Source organism: Lactuca sativa, chromosome 5, assembly GCF_002870075.4.
Source record: "Lactuca sativa cultivar Salinas chromosome 5, Lsat_Salinas_v11, whole genome shotgun sequence".
Lineage (NCBI taxonomy): Eukaryota > Viridiplantae > Streptophyta > Magnoliopsida > Asterales > Asteraceae > Lactuca > Lactuca sativa.
In genome coordinates, this window is record NC_056627.2 from 260,906,947 (window position 1) to 260,928,209 (window position 21,263).

The 21,263-nt window shown below is 36.0% G+C and overlaps 1 protein-coding gene across 1 annotated transcript; it reads right to left on the reverse strand.

Annotated features, from left to right (window-relative positions):
• Positions 1-14,056: 14,056 nt before the first annotated feature.
• Positions 14,057-15,681, reverse strand: LOC111877227 (UDP-glycosyltransferase 84B1). The gene has a single exon (XM_023873752.3). The coding sequence runs from the start codon at positions 15,564-15,566 to the stop codon at positions 14,178-14,180; it is 1,389 nt and encodes a 462-aa protein (XP_023729520.1). The 5' UTR covers positions 15,567-15,681; the 3' UTR covers positions 14,057-14,177.
• Positions 15,682-21,263: the final 5,582 nt, after the last annotated feature.

The window sequence follows — 21,263 nt, forward strand, 5'->3', positions numbered from 1 at the left end:
AAAGGCAAGCACGCAAAGTCTGTGTCGTGCGTGTGGGACCCAATCGAGGCAAATCAGATAGGGACCATATGGAATGTTTGAAAGGTTTCGAATGAAGCCAAAATTCGACTTTAATGTTGATTTGCTGCAAGTGCACGGCGCACACACCATATGCTTGGTATGCATATTCATGATCTTTAAAGTTGGCACTTTTCATCCCTAAAAATCATTAGATACCCTAGATACTAAAAGCCCTTAGGAATTTAATTTAATTAGAAGATTACGAGTAAGGGAGAAGGATTCCATTTAAATAATAAGTGATTTTCATAATAAGAACTGCTAGGAAAGCAACAGTAATACCAGAACCTCGTTTATAATAAGAGTTGCTAGGAAAGCAATAGTAATAAGAAATTTCCATGAGTTGCTGGGAAAGCAGCAATAATAAGAAATTTCATTCGTAATAAGAGCTGATAGGAAAGCAACAGTAATAGGAGATTTCATGACAAATGTTGCTAAGGAAGCTGTTGGATTAGGTGTCTAAACTCATAACTATAATTGGTATGTACTTAACCGAATAGTAGCATGGTCCATTTGGGTTGCCTTCACTAGAGCAATTTGATAGAATGGATATTTGAGAAAAGGTTATTTGTGATTTATTAATATATTATAAGTATAATATATTAATTGAGAAATCATATTATTTAATTGGTATTGATCAAGAATTAATTTGGAACTAATTTAGTGATCAAAGGAGACTAATTAAATTAACGAGGATTGATTACGTAAATCGGTGATACATATAGTTTGGGCTAATGATCCATGATTGATTAGTAATGAACTAAGCTTATGTGAGAGTCCATGAAGTGTTAGTCCAAATGAGTTATTGGATTAAAAGCCTAAGTGAATGAATTAGGGTTTAGAAGTGACCCTTGGAACTCTACACTATAAATGTAACCCCTAAGCCCTAAAATTGGATACAAGCGTATTCTAAGAAGAAGCTAGCCGATTTTTGTGCATCCAAGCTCTCTCTCACTGTCCTCCATTGTTTTTGGTGTTTGTGACTTATTTTAGGCATCACATTTGAGGTGCTAATCTCTTGTAAGGCCAAGTTCTACAAGCTACAACAAAGAGGTAATCATCTAACTCGTTTTATGTTTCAAATATCAATGTTGTATGTTAGTTAGGCTTCATGCTTTGGAAAATGAAAATTGCATGTATAACAAGACAAAAACTTAGATCCAAAGCATTAGGGTTGTATGTGCACCATAGGGATGTTATAGTGCTCAAAACCCATCAGTGGTATCAGAGCCTAGGGTATTTTCTGTTATATTGATGCAATCGTTTGATTTTCAAAATAGAAAAAATGTCTTTTTTTGGCCACCGACTGTTGGACTCGTCGGGTCCCATATACGAACTCGACGAGTTGGATCGTATGAGATGAACTCGTTGAGTCAATGCAATGAACTCGACGAGTAGGATCCCAGTTTGCAGATTTTCATGTTTTTGGCCTTAATTGGATTAGGTTCATTACCATAACCTATTTTATATCATAAAATCTGAGTTTTCGGATATGGTAGTGACTATCCTCATCCAATTAAAAGATAAATTGTCAAATTTTAAGATAATTACTAGATTATATGATAAGCTAATTATTTGTATTATTTGATTTGAAATTATCTTGCTATATGAGTTGAATTAGATCAAATTAGTAGATGACAAACATATGTGATTATTTTACTTTTTTCAAATTTGATCTAAATGGCTTCGAAGAGTTACAAAACTTGCCATCAAGTTTTGGAATTCAAAAGGTCTTGAAGAGTTACAAAAATTTCCATCAAGTTTTGGAATCCAAAAGGTTTTGAAGAGTTTCAAAACTTGCACTTAAGTTTTGGAATTTAAAAAGTCTCATTTATGAAACATTAAATTCTAAAATTCAAGAGTTTTTGAAGAGTTTCAAAACTTGCCTTCAAGTTTTGGAATTTGAAAAGTGTCATATATGAAACATTAAATTCTAAACCCAAGAATTTTAAAAGGTTTAAACTCAACGCTTATATTATTATAATATTAAAGGAATAATACGTATATATATATATATATATATATATATATATATATATATATATATATATATATATATATATATATATATATATATATAAGACAAGTCAGTCTTACCGTTAGTAGGCCTCATTCACGAAGCTGGTCTATAAGGGGGGTATAAGGAAATTGCCTATAATATGACGATTGAATGGGTGTCCACTCTCACCCACCGTTTCCTTGACTAGTGGAGGCCTGGAGGGCCGTTAGCCGAACGGGTAACATAGGACATTAATTCTCGTTAAAAAGTATAATGATAATTATAAAAGTAACTAAATGTTTTTATAAATTCCCAATCTTAGTTACTTTAGGAAAAATGAGAAATTGGTGATATTCCATGAAATTGCACTTTGCACCTTGCCAAGTCGTTAGTGGAGCGTGTGTGGTTAACCGGCACACTAACTTGGACTAGCAAGGGTGGCAAAGGGTAGCTTGATGTTTGTCATAGATCAATGGAGTGTATGGTTAATCGGTACATTGATTAGGTGATAAATGACATCAAGAGTATCAAGCACATTTGCATGGTTATTCACACTTTGTTTGTGATCCTCGGTATCCCAGTCATAAACTTGAAGGGCATAATCGAGATTCAAACATGTCATTGGAAAGTTCAATGAATCTCAGACGAATCTAGGAATTTCAATTCATATAAAACTTAATCCTTAATTTCGTTTTTCATGGTGGAAATTGGTAAATCGTCATTTACCTACCTTCAAATATTTTGCAATTGGATTACAACACCCCTCTTCCGAATTGTGAAATATTGTGTTGGGTCCTAACCTTAACATTTCATTTGGGTGTTATATTAATGATTCTTATCTAATCTAAACTTTGTCTTTCTTTTTAGATGTCTACCCCAAACACTACTGGCTCCAACCCTTCCGGATCTTTCTCCCTCATAAACTTATGTGGGAGGTTGATTTTCGATGCGTCAAATATCAATGACTGGATTTGAAACATTCAGATGGTCACTCGTTATCAGGATAAGGAATATGTCCTCAATATAGAGCTAAAGGAGGTTTATGAAAGGACTTCTACTCCTGAAGAAATTACTGAATATAGGGCTCATGAGAAGGACGCGAGAAAGGTGTCGTGCATCATGCTTGCCACTATGACAGCTGAATTCCAAAAGTCATATAAGGACTACTATCCTTCCGAGATGCACCAAGACTTGATGGAAAGGTACCATCAAAGTGCTCGGCATGATAGGTATGAAATCATTTCCTCCATGATAACAACAAAAAAGAAGGATGGAGAGTCTATCACGGCCCACTTGCAAAAGATGCAAAGGTTTGTGGACCGCTTGCTGAAGTTGAATGTCAACTTCGATGAAGAGTTGGCTATTGACATTATTCTACACTCTTTGGCTTTTTGTTATGATCAGTTCCGTATGACTTATCATATGAAAAAGGAGGAAATCACTCTTAGCAAGCTTCAAAGCCTTCTGAGAACTGTTGAAAGTAGTTTAAAAGGTTAATTTGTTGTACCCACTCCTACCACTGCTACCCCAGTCCTAGGAATTGGACATGGTAAAGAGAAGAAAAGGAAAGCTCCTATAAAGAATCACAAGGGAAAGTCTCGTGATGGATCCTCATCTAGTGGGTCCAAATGTGGTTCTGCTACTACCTCTTCCAGTCCAAAAGAAACAGAGTGCTTCGACTTTCAAGACAAAGGGAACTGGAAACGAAGCTGCCCCAAATACTTTCAGGACATCAAGGATGGAAAGATAAAGCCCACCTTCGCAGGTATTTATACCATTTTATCTAATAACTCATCACATGCTAATACTTGGTTCCTGGATACAGGATGTGGTCTTCACATTTGTTCTGATTTGCAGGGTCTAAAAAGAACTAGGGATGTGGAGCACGGGAAAATGAATCAGATCATGGGGAATAAGAAAGTGTCGTCTGTCACCAAGATTGGAGTTTATTCTTTATTGCTTAGCAGTGGGTTAGAATTAGATTTGAATAATTGTTGCTACTCGTGGATATGGCAAGAAACATTATTTCTTTTCATGGTTTGTATAAATAAGGTTTTAGATTTTCATTTAATAATGAAATTGGTTCTATTAATGCTTTTTATAATGGAAAATTTTATTTTGAAGCATTTCCTTATAATGGTATATATGAAATTGTGATGGTTGTAGACAACTTAAGAAATAATGTATTGAAAATTGATTCGTCCCAAGTATTGTCTAGCAGTCCCTAAGTCCTAAAATCTCAAAACAATTTAACACATACGAATGTGTCCAAATGTTTTTCCCTAGACTCTACTAGGACTTCTTCCATGTGTATCTTCAATCATCAATTCTACTTTAACTCGGTTGGGGATGGAAATTCAACATGATGGGACAACTTCAAGAATTACACCAATCATTCCATCATCCTGCCAATCGAAGGTGTACTTCAAACGTACCGTACTCCTTTAAATGTTCAGTTATTCTATTAGACATATTCTAAAGGCAAGATACCACTCTTACGATATCTTCCGATAGTTGTCATTCAGTATCATAAGCCTTTCATTTCCTCCATTTACTCAATTCTCTACGAGTCTTCACCATAAAATTTTGTACACCCATGCAGACGTTTGGTGTACTTAGGAGAGAATTTTAAGATAGGAAAGCTTTATTTACGATAGACATATGAATCTCCTTATCACTCCAAAACGTTTACATGCTAGTTCTAATATCATAGTCATACGCTTAGAATCCTAAATACATAACGTTTCCAGATCCGGTCAGCAACAGACCATAGACCCAAACAAATAATAGCATATATGGTAAACTTATAGTATTTAGCACATAAAGGCATTTTAGGCATCTTTCCTAAAATAAACTAGTGCTCGTGTTTAAAATATGGTAGACACTCAATTCACAATCATCACTTAGAATTCTAAGTTTAAGTCTAGAAATCCTACAAATTTCTAGTTCGTTTAAACTAATGCTCTGGTACCAACTGTGACATCCCCAAATTTCATGGCCAGAAAAGACTGATTTGTTTATGCTTTGTTTTAAAACCAGAGTAATCTTTTAAAGAAAACTGTTGCGGAATTTGTTCCCATAAAACATGATAAATACTTTATCCAAGCATCTCTGAAAAGATGTATTTTATTTGTTTTAAAACATTTGGGATGTCCTGGTCAATACAGACACATAAACATAAACCGAAATTACATTCATATACACTACTGATATACATCTCTTTAATCTCTCAGTGTAAGGTGTCTTTGTATCGATACCTGTGATACAAAAATATTGAGTGGGTCAGGTTTGGAAAACCTGGTGAGTACATAGGGATTTCAATCCCATAATGTTATAACATATATATAATTTAGAATTCACACAATATAAAATTTTTTTCTATCTCTCTCTCTCTCTCTCTCTCTCTCTTTCTCTCTCTCTCTCTCTCTCTCTCTCTCTCTCTATATATATATATATATATATATATATATATATATATATATATATATATATATATATATATATATATAGCCAACTCTTACCCCACACCGTCAATCCTCTCAACGATACTATCCATACCCTTAGACCTTAAATTTTAACTCTTACTCTCGGATCTAATCCATATTCTCGAGTCCATGATTGTGCCCATTCCATACTCCCGGATAAGAGACAATTGGTCTATGTCTAAATTCATACTCCCGGACTAATGACAGATTCTATGTCCTGTCCATACTCCCGGACTAAGGACAACTGACTATGTCTTAATCCATACTCCCTGATTAATGACAATTGACAACGTCTTAATCGATACTCCCGGATTAATGACAATTAACTAAGTCCAATCCAGGCTCTTAGACTAGGGACGAATAACTATGTCTAATCCATGCTTCCGGATAAATGACAATTAAATAAGTCCAATCCAGACTCTTCTCCGTATATATCTCACTCGTACTCATAAAAAGATACTAGCCCATAACCATTATAACAAACCTTCGGTTTCCTATTTAACCTAAGTTATCATAAACAATCGGGTATTTTCTTTAACACTTAATTTAGACATCATCAAATAACTCACACAAAACATATATTTAATACATTCGAACAATACTTGTATTAAAATCATGTTTATGAAAGGGACTATGCACTCACACATAAACTCTTTAACATATATTTAACTCTTTAGCATATATTTAACTCTTTAACAGACTCTTACCCCACCCCATCAATCCTCTCAACGAGACTATCTATACACTCGAACCTTAAATTATAACTCTTACTCTCGAATCTAATCCATGTTCTCAAATCCATGATTGTGTCCATTCCATACTCTCGAATAAGGGACAACTGGTCTATGTCTAAATCCATGCTCCCAAATTAATGACAAATTCTATGTCCTGTCCATACTCCCGGACTAAGGACAACTGACTACGTCTTACTCCATACTCCCAGATTAATCACAATTGACTAAGTCCAATCCATACTCTCAGACTAGAGACTAATAACTAAGTCTAAGCCATGCTTCCGGATTAATGACATGTTTAAGGGTTCTATTCCCTGTGTATATCTCACTCATACTCATAAGGAGATACTACCCAATAATTCTCATAACAAATTTTAGGTTTACTCTTTAAGCTAAATTATCATAAACAAACAGACATGTTCTTTAACACTTAATTCAGACCACATCAAATAACTCACACAAAACATATATTTAATACATTCAAACAATACTTGTATTAAAATCATGTTCATGAAAGGGACTATGCACTCACTTCATAAGACGATGTTCGGACAACACTACGGCTCTATAAAGTAATATTCTTCGTTGAAACTAGGATGTTTTCTCCAAAAACCGGGCTTCTCGCGGGCAGATTTTCGTCTCGAAAACTCTTTTTCTCGGGATCTTCGGGGCTTCGGGACTTGCTTCGTGTATTGGGATGATATCGGGACTTCGGGGGCATTAAAAGTAGGCTTAAAGATGAGAGAAGTAGGAGAGAGGTTGAAAATTAGCAACCAAAATCAGCTGCCTTCGATTTCTATTTATAGGGCTGAATTTCGCTATTCTCGTCATGAACTAGGCTTGTTCACGTCGTGAACTTGGTCGTCATCAGGTGCGTAGTCGCGACATCAGTCTGCCAGGCTCTGAAGGTGTCAATCACTGAGTTCGCGTCGTGAACTCTATGTTCACGTCGTGAGTTCTGACACAGGTTGAAGTTCGTGCCTCGAACTTCAGAAATTCATATCTTTCGCATACGAGCTTCGTTTTCGACGTTCTTTAAATCCATGCGTAGGTGAGATTATGCTCTACAACTTTCATTTAGACCTTGTCGGCTAATTTTGACTTCATTTTTAATATTATATTTTTAGTAGGCCGGGAAAGGAAAAGTCCGTTATAATTTCATAAGTTCTTCATACGAAGTCAGATTTGGACGTTCTTTTTTTTTTGCACGCTCTCAATTTAACGTATTCTACGACTTTCGTTTAGATCGCTAAGTCCAAATATCGCTCTATCGTAAATTCACTATTTACGCGCGCAGTATCGTGCCGGTTCTGTGGTGAAACTTCGACATGTCATAACCTCTTCGTTATAAGTCGGATTTTGGCATTCTTTATATATCAGAATCCTTGTCACGACCACTACAACATAGTTTGGATTATTCATTCTAAATAATCTTCATCAAAAAGTCGTTTTTGATGTTTATCGTCTCTAAATTGACTAGCCCTGATCTACGGGCGTTATAATTATCTCCCCCTTAGGATGATTATGTCCTAAAATCATCAACGGAAATTGGGCTTGTATAATGATTCCACACGTTATCTTTCCATCCTAAATAGTAACCGTAATATATATGTTTCTTCGAACGAGTATCTAACTCTTGGGCTTCTTGACTGCAGGTGATGCTCAAATCTTGCACCTGCTTTCTGTCTCATGTTAAACTCCAAATTATGACCTTCAAGTCACAATTTCGATCCTTACTGGAGACTCCTTCTTCTTCTTTAAAAAACTTAAGGCAAGTTCTTTTATTACTACCATGGATCGATGTGTCATATTTGAATGACCTATCATCGTGTGATTCAACGTTTAGACTCAAGTCTCTTAGAGTTAAATTCCAGAACAAACTATACCTTCTTTTATGTTCTAATATGATATAATTACATTTTTACATGTAGCATCTCAAGCTACCAATTTATCTAACAACGAGCGCGATTCTATCGATCGCTTTGATTTCAATCTCCTGACTTAAGTTAGATGTTACATTGAACTTGGTTCTCCGAACCACGTAACAAACTCCTTGTAGTCGAACTCAATTTGATATGACCACTTAGGTCAGATTAACATTCATCTTCTGAGTCATTACCAAAACGATGGTAACGACATACATGAATAAAACGAAATCAATTACTAGCTTCTTGGTAACCTTGTGACTTTGCATGATCCAAGCGTGATTCATGTGCTTCCAGTAGTATAGGCCTCTACTACCTTTCACACCTACTCATACTCGTCCTAAGTATTGTCTCGCAGTTCCCATGTCCTAAAATCACAAAACAATTTAACACATACGAATGTGTCCAAATAATCATAAAAATTTCCCTAGACTCTACTAGGACTTCTTCCATGCGTATCTTCAATCATCAATTATGCTTCAACTCGATTAGTGATGGAAATGCCAGACGAAGGGACAACTTCAAGAATTACTCCAATCATTCCATCATCCTGCCAATCGAAGGTGTACTTCAGATGCATCGTACTCCTCTGAATGTACTTTACTTTATCAGACATATTCTAAAGGCAAGATACCATTCTTACGATATCTTCCGATAGGTGTCATTCACTATCATAAGCCTTTTCCTTTCCACCATTTATTCAATTCTTTACGAGTCTTCACGATGATGTTATGTACATCCAAGCAGACGTTCGGTGTACTGGGCAAGAATTTAAGATAAGAAAGTTTTATTAACGGTAAACATATAAATCTCCTTATCACTCCGAAACGTTTACATGCTAGTTCTAATATCGTAGTTATACGCTTAGAATCTTGAACACATAAGCTTTCCAGATCCGGTCGACAACAAACCATAGATCCGAACAAATAATATCATATATGGCAAACATATAACATTTATCACATAAAATCATTTTAGGCATCTTTCCTAAAATATACTAGTGCTCGTGTCTAAAACATAACATACACTTATCTCACAATCTTCACTTAGCATTCTAAGTTTAAGTCTAGAAATCCTACAAATTCCTAGTTCGTTTAAACTAATGCTCTGATACCAACTGTGACATCCCCAAATTTCACGGCCATAAAAGACCGATTTGTTTACGCTTTGTTTTAAAATCAGAGTAATCTTTTAAAGAAAACTAATGCTGAATTTGTTCTCAGAAAACATGATAAATACTTTATCCAAGCATCTCCGAAGAGATGTATTTTATTCTTTTTAAAACATTTGGGATGTCCTGGTCAATACAGACACATAAGCATAAACCGAACTTACATTCATCTACACTAATGATATATATCTCTTTAATCTCTGTGTAATGTGTCTTTGTATTGGTAGATGTGGTACAAAAATATTGAGTGGGTCAGGTTTGGAAAACCTGGTGAGTACATAGGGATTTCAATCCCACAATATTACCCAACTCCGTTAATTCTCTCAACGAGACTATCCATACCCTTGGACCTTAAATTTTAACTCTTACTCCCGGATCTATTCCATATTCTCGAGTCCGTGATTGTGCCTATTCCATACTCCCAGATAAGGTACAATTGGTCTATGTCTAAATCCATACTCTCGAACTAATGAAAGATTCTATGTCCTGCCCATACTCCCAGACTAAGGACAACTGACTATGTATTAATCCATACTCCCGGATTAATGACAACTGACTAAGTCTTAATCCATACTCCCAGATTAATGACAATTAACTAAGTCCAATCCAGACTCTCAGACTAGGGACGAATAACTATGTCTAATCCATGCTTCTGGATCAATGACATATTTTAAAGTTCTATTCTCCGTATATATCTCACTTGTACTCATAAAAAGATACTACCCCATAACCATTATAACAAACCTTAGGTTTACTGTTTAACCTAAGTTATCATAAACAATCATGTATGTTCTTTAACACTTAATTTAGACATCATCAAATAACTCACACAATACTTATATTTAATACATTCAAACAATACTTGTATTAAAATCATGTTCATGAAAGGGACTATGCACTCACACATAAACTCTATAACATATATTTAACTCTTTAACAGACTCTTACCCCACCCTGTCAATCCTCTCAACGAGACTATCCATACTCTCGGACCTTAAATTATAACTCTTACTCCCGAATCTAATCCATGTTCTCGAATCCATGATTGTGTCCATTCCATACTCTCGGATAAGGGACAATTGGTCTATGTCTAAATCCATACTCTAGGATTAATGACAAATTATATGTCTTGCCCATACTCCCGGACTAAGGACAACTGACTACGTCTTAATCCATACACTCAGATTTAGAACAACCCACTAAGTCCAATCCATACTCTCGGACTAGGGACGAATAACTAAGTCTAATCCATGCTTCCGGATTAATGACATGTTAAAGGGTTCTATTCCCCGTATATATCTCACTCGTACTTATAAGGAGATACTGCCCAATAATTCTCATAACAAATTTTAGGTTTACTCTTTAACCTAAATTATCATAAACGAACAGGCATGTTCTTTAACACTTAATTCAGACCACATCAAATAACTCACACAAAACATATATTTAATACATTCAAACAATACTTGTATTAAAATCATGTTCATGAAAGAGACTATGCACTCACTTGATAAGACGATGTTTGGACAACACTATGACTCTATAAAGTCATATTCTTTGTTGAAACTAGGATGTATTCTCCGAAAACCGGGCTTCTCACGCGCAGAGTTTCGGCTCGAAAACTCTTTTTCTCGGGATCTTCGGAGGCTTCGGGACTTGCTTTGGGTATTGGGATGATATCGGGACTTCGGGGGGGGGGGGGGGGGGGGGGTTAAATGTAGGCTTAAAGATGAGAGAAGTAGGAGAGAGGTTGAGAAATTAGCAACCAAAACCAGCTGCCTTCGATTTCAATTTATAGGGCTGAATTTCGCTATTCTCCTCGTGAACAGGCTTGTTCACGTCGTAAACTTGGTCGTCATCAGGTGCGTAGTCGCGACATCAGTCTGTCAGGCTCTGAAGGTGTCAATCACTGAGTTCATGTCGTGAGTTCTGACACAGGATGATGTTCATGCCCCGAAATTCATAAATACATATCTTTCGCATAGAAGCTCCATTTTCGATATTCTTTAAATCCACGTGTAGGTGAGATTATGCTCTACAACTTTAATTTAGACCCTGTCGGCTGATTTTGACTTCATTTTTAATACTATATTTTTAGTAGGCCGGGACATAAAAAGTCCGTTATAATTTCATAACTTCTTCATCTGACGTCCGTTTTCGTCTGTCTTTTTACCGTTGCACTACTATTAACGAGATCTTCGATTCTCGTTTAGATTGTTTCGGCTAAAATCACTCGATGTAAATATCGAGTTTTGGGATGCATACTGCCAAGTTGAAACTTAGAAAAATCATAACTTCCTCATACGAAGTCAGATTTGGACGTTCTATTTATGCACGCTCTCGGTTTAACGTATTCTACGACTTTCATTTAGCTAAGGCCAAATATCTCTCTATCGTAAATTTAATATTTACGGCGCGCAATGTCATGTCGTTTCTGTCGCGAAAATTCGACAGGTCATAATATCTTCGTTATAACTCGGATTTCGGCATTCTTTATATATATCCGGAATCCTTATCACGACCACTACAACTTAGTTAAGATTACTCATTCTAAACAATCTTCTATCAAAAAAACCATTTTTGATGCTTATCGTCTCTAAATTGACTAGCCCTGATCTGCGGGCGTTGTAGGGGTAGACAGAAAAGTCATAGAACACATGCTCATGATCAAACCAGGAACAGAGGCAACCAAAGAGAAGAAAAGGGTTCAAGGAAGTGACCGTAAAAGGGAAATCAACGTTGAAGTTGCCAAGCTGACGAAGGCAAGAATTTTAAGAGAAACGATCTTCCAAACCTATATTGCCAACCCCGTCATGGTAAGAAAGCATGATGGATCATGACGTATGTGCATCGATTATTCTAACCTGAATAAGGCGTGCCCCAAAGATTGCCACCCCTTACCAGAAATCGACCAAAAGGTGGAATTCTTTCAAGGTTTCAAACTAAAGTGCTTTCTGGATGCGCACAAAGGGTACCATCAGATTTTGATGAGCAAAGAGGATGAGGAGAAGACAACTTTTTATACAGATCATGGGGCTTTCTGATACACTAAAATTCCGTTCGGTTTGAAAAACACAGGGGCAACTTATCAGCGACTAGTCGACTCCATCTTTGCCAAGCAAATCGGAAAAAATATTGAAGTCTATGTCGACGATATGTTCATCAAAAACCCTGATGAGAAGAAGTTGCTAGACGATGTGGAGGAAACTTTCAAGACACTGGAGAAAGTTAGGATGAAGCTGAACCCAAGCAAGTGCACCTTCGGTGTAGAGGAAGGACAATTCCTGGGATATTATATTACTAGGAAAGGGATACAGTCAAGCCCAGTCAAAGTCGATGAATTCATGGAAGCGACATCTCCAAACACCCTACGAGACGCCTAGTGATTAAACGAAAAGTTGACAGAGTTAAGCCGCTTCATTTCCAGGTGAGCAGAGAAAGCTTTGCCGCTCTTTTGCACCCTCACGGGATGTATTGAAAAAAGTAACTTCCAGTGGATGGAGGTAGTAGAAGTAGCGCTTCAGCAAATCAAAGAAGCCCTGCATGAGCTACCTACACTGGCCAACCCTGTTCCAGAAAGAACACTGCAAGTATACCTCTCAGCCTCAAAAGATGCCATATCCCTGGTCCTGGTCGTGGAAAAGGAAGGGAGGTAGGCACCAATTTACTTTGCTAGCCGTGCATTACAGGGTCCCGAGATCAATTATCCTATCCTCGAAAAGCTAGTGCTCGCGCTCATCTATGCAACGCAATTTCCGAGGTGCTACTTTCAAGCACACCAGATAGAGGTGCTAACAAACTGCCTGATCGAGCAAATACTGCTCAAACCAGAGACATATAGGTGGCTAGAAAATAGGAAATCGAACTAGGTGAGCACGACATCAACTACTCTCTGTGCACCAACATCAAAGGCCAAGTGTTAGCAGATTTTCTACTTGAAATCCCAGGTAAAGGAAAGAATACGGCTCAAGCAAAAAGATTTTCGGAGGCAGATGAATCCAAGGACAATCGGAGGTGGACTTTGTATACCGACGGAGCAGCTAGTAAGGAAGGGTCAGGAGCAAGCCTGATCCTGACCAGCCCGGAGGGGGAAGAAATCACTTATGCTCTATGTTTCGACTTCCACACCTCCAACAACAAAGCGGAATACGAAGCTTTGCTTGCCGGCTTGCGATTGGCTAAACAAATGGGAGCAGAAGCGATAGTAGCTCTAACAGATTCAAGATTAGCTGCCAACCAAGTCAACGGAGATTTCGAAACAAAAGACAAAATAATGGAGAAGTACGTGAAAGCTGTACAATGGCTTGTTGAACCCTTCAAAGAATTCACCATCAAACAAATCCCAAGAGGCGAAAATAGGAGAGCGGATGCCCTCGGTAGGCTAGTGTCAACATGTTTCGATCACTATTTATCCTATTTTTTTAGTCCATTTTGGGGGAAAAATAGAAGTGGGTTGGAGATGGTCTAAGGTGTGATTAAAACAAAAAGCTTGCTTGGATGATAATATATATACAAAGACAATACGTATAATAATATTTTTTTTTATTTACAAAACTTAAATGTAATGTTTTAAACAATTCTTGTACTTACTTACCCTACTAAATCATTTTCCCTTTGATAATAGATATAGCCATGGCCTTATGATTAAAAAATAGAATGATGTTTAGACAGAAAATCAATACAGATTTTTATCGTGACATTTTGTGATAAAATGTCAATAATAATTTATTTTCCGATTATAAAGAAAAGAAAACAAGAGTGCAAGATATCATGCACAAAGCACATCATTACATTGCATGCTTGAATTTATGAAGAAGAAACTACATCTACAAACAACTGAATATTCTTGTCCGACGAGCCACCGTCTGCCACCGCCTCATATGCCGCCCTTTTCAACTCCGCCGCGTTCTTTCTGAACTCCTCCGATCTTGGCCCAGTCATAATCTCTTCCACGCATTTTGCCATTTCTTCCCCATCAAAATTACCCGATTCTAGATTCTTATTTAGTTTCACCCCGATGCCCCAAACATCGGTAACAAGCTTAGCATTCGTCGGCTGGTCAGTCCACTGTGGACAAGCAATCACTGGTACACCGGCGGTAACACTTTCAATCAGTGAGTTCCACCCACAATGACTTAAGAAACACCCAACTGATGGATGTGATAAGACAGCAGTTTGTGGACTCCATCTCACGATCAAACCCTGCTCCTTTATCTCCTCCAAGATCTCAAATTGTTGGGTTTCTTGATTTTCCGGCAGCTTTACAACCCACAGAAACGGTCGTTTCGAAATTTTCAAACCAGTTACTATGCTTTCTATTTGTTTGTCAGATGAAAACAGGAGGCTTCCGAATGAGATATAAACAACCGACGCCGGTGGTTGTTTATCTAGCCATTCTAAACAATCATTCTCGTTGCCTGATTTAAACTTATTTGTACCCTTTAGATCGCCGTCGATGTTGTCTTCCTTGCCAAAAAGGGTTGCCGGAACAATTGGTCCCACAGGCAAAAATGAATGACCCGCGTCATTCACAGACCTTATCACATCTTTCTCCAGTTCCAAGAACGTATTCCCCAACACCCATTTGACCTTATGCAGGTTATGAAAGACTTCCTGCAATATACCATCGAAGCTACGAAACGAATTCGACGGAAGAACAAACGACGGTAGCTCCTCCGCACACAGTGATGGAAGCCCAGGCAAATTGACGATCATATCAAGGTTATTTTCAGTTGGGAACTCGTTGAGACGATTGTAAAAACAGTTATATATATGATAGACTGTGCATGGTTGGATCCAAACCATGGCGCAGGGTAGCGCAAACTCCGCCGCGACGTCAGCCGCCCATGGCATGAAAGGGGTGTTGATGATGCACGCAAATTTACGGCTGTGGGTTCGAATCAGGGCGGAAAGATTTCCCGGTCCAAACTTACCCAGCGTGTTCATAGCGAAATCAATATCACCGGATTGTCGATCGTGTTCTGGAGGTATGCCGTCGGAAAAATACTCGAGGTGGACACCGCCGACGGTGGAGGAGTGGTCTTTCAGGTCAGGGTCATGGGTGGCGAGAGTGACATGGAGGCCTTTTGACGCAAGAAGGTTGCCCAGTCTTAGCATGGGGTTTATGTGACCTTGAGCTGCAACTGTAACAAGAAGGACACTTGTTTGTTGATTTTCTTCAGAAATCGAACTCATTGTTACCGAGTTTGTGTGTGTGTGTTGTGGTGTGATTAGACGAAGATGGGAAAGAGAAGAATAAATCTCCTACTTACGGGATTTTGTTTCAATAATCACATGGCTGAGTTATTTGCATATATAGATGTGTTTGGATAAATTTATGTAGACATATGGTTCTTGCTTTTTTAGAGGTAAAAGTTTTTTTTTTTGAAAATATAAAAGATAAAAGATGTTTGGTAGAAACATTTTACAAGCTATTTTTGGATTTTACATATAAGTAAAACTATTTTTTAAAAAAGTTAGTAAAACCTAACTTTTTATAAGTTTTCCAAAAAGAACTTTTGCGTCTCAAAAAGACAAGTCAAACACCTCCTATAAATGTATTTTTTATGGAGTAAAGGGTGGCAAATCGGATCATCGTGTCGTGTTTTTGTCTGATACGACACGAAACGACAAAGTTTTATGTAACACGAACACGTCACGACACGATCTCGTGTTTTTTTAACTAACACGAAAACGAACCGATTAAAAAACGACAAACACGGCATGACAAAGATGACATGAAATAATAATTAATGTATTTAATTAATATTTATTCATACATAACACGACAACACGAAAAACACAAAAAAAATGTTAAATCGTGTCAATCTCGTGTCAAATTTTGAACACGAACACAACATGACACGACGTCGTGTTTTTTACACACGACATGAACACGAATTCGAATTTCAATTTCGTCTTAATTTCGTTTCGTTTCGTGTATTTTTGTCGTGTCGTGTCGTCAATTGTCACCCCTAAGTAACACTTAAATAATGGTTGAATTTGCAAAAAGGTGTTAGTTTGTAAAAACATGTTAATTAAGACCTTAAGAATCTCAAATTCTTTAAGGTACCCGTTTGGTAGAATTTGGTGGAAGAGAACTGGAGTAGACTGAAGAACAAGCTGTAAAAATGATCATAACGTCCTTTTCCAAAAATATTAATAATAACTGTATTTAAGAACTTGTGTAATAAATGTACACATATAAGAACTTGTGTTTTTGAAGATAATTTCTATTGGGACCTTCATGAAACCTGCAACCAAACAAGACAACGTGGATAGAAATGAGTGGTGGCAACACAATACCCAATCCAATTTGATACACATGGATCTACATGCCTCCAATACCTAATCCTACTATTTTGATTAACAAAGCTTTGCATAATACTTTAGGTGTTGTCACTTCACATTAAAGTTTACCATGAGTATTAGTCTTCTTTCCATCATATTTAATTTGATAAAATATAAGCACTTGTAAATGTAAATCTTGAATAAAATCTCCTCCAAAAACATGAAAACAAAGCAGTTTACCTTCAATTTTTTTCGTTCGGCCTCTCAGTCTCTAACAGAAGAGCAACATTACCAACAGAAGGAAATGTTATACATTTATAATACATATATGATATCATAAATACTATTTTCCTTCCCCAAATTTATGAATATAAAAATATTGTGAGAATGTTCATAAGCTTATCTAATTGAAATAACAAAATTTTGCTCCCAATACTCTACATTACCAAAAAAGCAGCCTGAGGACAAAGGTCACATAAACTTCTAGAAGCTAACTCACACAAAATGATATATATGAAACATAGTTGGGATTTTTTCCAAAACCAAATCAAGATGGTAAATCCCCTCTTACCTTGACTCCCCTTCACCCATGCATCTTAATAATAACTCAAAATATAAAACCTTGACTTTTATAAAAAGGTTCAAATGCAAAACAAAAAAAAAAAAAAAAAAAAAAAAAAAAAAAAAAAAAAAAAAATTCAAAATTATGAGAGAGACGATGTTATACCCAAAATACATGATTCAGTTCAAATTCTAACCCTCATCCTACATACCGAAACCATTACCCCAGGAACTTTAGCTCTGATCATAAAAAGGACCATTTGGTTAACCAACGTACTTCCATTTAAATGAAACACAACTCAATTTAAAACTAACGAAAGAACAAAGATGAAGGACAAATTTACTTTGCTACCTTCTTTTCCAACAACAAAATGACATGTAGATAAGGAGAAACTGAGATAGCGTAAGCACTTTGTTGGTGTTCTGCAAGCCCTAATTATAAAATTAAGAAAAATTGAAACCCCTAGAAAGAGAAAGATACATGGAAAAAAAGAAAAAAAATGAAACCCCTAATCTCATTTCTACCTATCTACCTAAAGCATAATGAAAATATAGGATTCAAGGTTTAAATATACAAAATTTCATCTATGTACACAAGTTTCACAATACAAAAATAACAAAATATCAAAGCATCTACCATAGAGCGAAAAAAAAGAGAGAAACAACCTAACCTTTCCCCATTTACCTTAAAAAGTCGAAGTGCTTAGCGAAAGAAACTATTTTTGACCATACTCTTCATCTTCTGGTTTTGTTGGTTGTGGTGAACGGTGGTGATGGTGGTTTTACTAAATTCTTCATCTTCTATCCCGCTGAGATGAATGTCATTTTTTTGGAACCATTGATGTCTTCCTTCTTCCGCTTCAATTTTTTAATACTACATTAAATCATTCCATAGATTTCAACAATAATGAGGGTTGGTCGAAATATGCTCTTTATGGTTTCCGGTATCGACAAAGTACAAAGAAAAGGAAAGTGATGAGAGAAGGTATAGAATTTGTTTAGGTGGTGTTCGTGAGCGACGATAATGACTATGATGACGCTAAACGGTAGCAGCAAATTCGGTGGTGTTGGTGGATATGGGTGATTTGTGGTGTGCGCTTGTGACCAAACGGTGAGAGAGGAGATTTATATAGAGACATTATATAAAATATAGTTGGTGTTTACCGATTCATTAGGTGAAAGTGAGGAATACCGATTCAAAAGCAAAATGATTTTTTTAATCGTTGACCGGATAAGATTTACTAATTCTACATGTATAAATTCATTGTATAAATCGCAATATGGTTTGTACGACTTAAAATTCAGCATTTGACCAAATCTGCTTTATAAGGTTATATATATATATATATATATATATATATATATATATATATATATATATATATATATATATATATATATATATATATATATATAGAGAGAGAGAGAGAGAGAGAGATGTAAATACCTCTATATAAGATGTACACAACTTGATTCAAGAAGACAAATTGTAAATATAATCTGTTTGGCTCTATTAATACTTTTGAAAGGATACGAGTGAATGAAAGAGTAAAGTACACAGAGTGCCAAAACTTACTCTAACCCTTATATTTATCCCTATTTATAGGAACACCAGAAGTAAACAAAAAGTACATAAGGGCTACGACACGTACGCTTCGACCACTAAAAATGCCCTTATGAAATACATACAACGAATCCATGAAAACAGACTTCGACACTAAACATGACAAAAGACGCTTCGACATCTCACAACACATTTCGAACTCTACAAGAGAGGATAACATACTGATTAGAGGGCTAAATAATTAGAAGGGTAGAAGACCGAAGAGGGATGATAAGAGTGTAGTGTTCTTTTTTCCACTATCACTTGTAAACAACCTCACAAAACTTGGAATCCACCACCGCTACTAACCACACAAGAATTACAGCCACCAAATAAAACAAAAGAATTTTCTTATAGGTAATATAAAGTAATCAAGAAAGGGAAAAAAAATCAACTAACAAATGAAATTAGAATACATAATTAAAGAAACATATGCATATGTAGGTAACGTAGGCCGATAAAGAATAAAAAAATGTTCAAAATCAAATTTTCATTATATAAAAAACTTCAAGCCCATCAAAATTAATACACATAATTAAGGACTGACAGATGCAAGTAAGGTTAGGAGAGAAAAAATCAATAATCCATTCAAGTAAATGAAGAGATGTAGATACTGATGTTTGAAAAAGAAATGTACCTTAGGATGTTGAACATACATGACAAATATGAGATCCTTGATGGCTTCAGAGTTTGTATGAGACTAAAATTGATGATCAGTAATCTATAATCAAATTTTGTGTGCAATTCATATAGAAAGACAATGATATTTATTTGAAGAAAAGGATAATTTGATAAGACTGGTAGATAACAAGAAAGGTGGAGACGAAAGTTGAGACCCATTCCAGGGTTATTTTCATCAGATTAAGAAAATATGAATACGTGTTCTGCTGAGTTCCCACCTTTTTGGGTAGCACTATTTTTTAGTGAATTGTCCAATTAGACTTGGTCAAACTTTCAATTTGTTCTTGTTCCAGGTATGCAAAACACCCTCTAAAAACTTAGTGTGGTTCTGTTTCATATTGTTCCACTCACCAATCGGGACCTAAAAGAGAAATTAAATTCTCTTCTTGAGAATTTAACTATCCTCCCACTTAAATTTTTGAACATCTATCAAGCTCATATTTTCTTTTTACGTGACATGCCCCATAGGATAATTTGATCATTTTTTATCTGTACAATGTTAATATGGCATCTAATTTTTGTCATTAACTATTTTCTAGTCATTTTATAATTTTCAGAAACTATTATATATATATATATATATATATATATATATATATATATATATATATATATATATATATATATAATCCTTTTAAAATCTTGATAGACTTCTTTAATAAATGAAGTAAATCTTCTCTAACAAAATCTACCATATTCATCCCAACTAATGCTCTCTCTCTCTCTCTCTCTCTCTCTCTCTCTCTCCCCTTTGTTACCACTATTAACCACCATCTCCATTCACGATGACAACTCCAACTTTTATCATCGAGCTTCTCACCAGTTAATGATCACTTAATATTAGTAACAATAAAACATTCTCTTATAATTCTATAGGATTAGCAACCCACAACTAAAACACAAAATAAAAAAATAACATATATAACTTAAAGATTCACATAGTAGGTGGTGATGTCGTGATAGAGCTTCCCAAATATTAAATATATTTTCTTCACTATGATTGTACAGTCAATCCTCCTCCTTCTCGCGATCATTTGAAGTACATAAACCACATATAAAACCACAAGTGTAATCACGAAGCTTAGTGAGTTTCTTCAAATACCACATACGACAAGTATACCAGAAAACATAACTGTAACGGGTCCGTAACAACCCCATATCCATATCAACCCCTTTATTATGTATTGACTCCGAGTCTGGGTCAACTTTAGCGGGTCCATATCAACCTCGGGTTTGTATCAACCTCGAATCCGTATTGACTCTGAGTCCATATCGACTCTATTGGGTCTGCATCAATCTAGATGCGTATAACATACATAAATACAACAAGAGTCACGAAGACATTATCCATAAAATGACACCTAGTGTCCTACAGTATAGTGAGAAGACTGACCTCGTAGACAATAGCTAAAAACCTCAGCTCTCTCATAATGTAGATCGGTACTATGAATCACCTAGTCAACAATAAGGAAGTACTCTCTCAATCTACACCCTAAAAACCCTTAAGTTGAGCAAAACTGAACTATGGTCAAAAAGTCGGCAGTCAACATGAACTGCGGCATGAATTTCCGTAGATGTGTTAATTCTCCCTCCGTCCCAAAATTATAGTCCACCTTTCCTTTCTGGTTTATCTCAAAATAATACTCCACATTTAAAAATAAATAACATTTTTACCAAAATACCCCTCATTTATTACTTAACCAACTAAACATTTAATGGAACATTAAATGCAAAGTAAGGACAGAACTGTCATTTTA

What these genes read in the sequence shown, in the direction of transcription:
- LOC111877227 (XM_023873752.3), bottom strand. Translation starts at nt 15,566, where the DNA reads ATGAGTTCGATTTCTGAAGAAAATCAACAAACAAGTGTCCTTCTTGTT.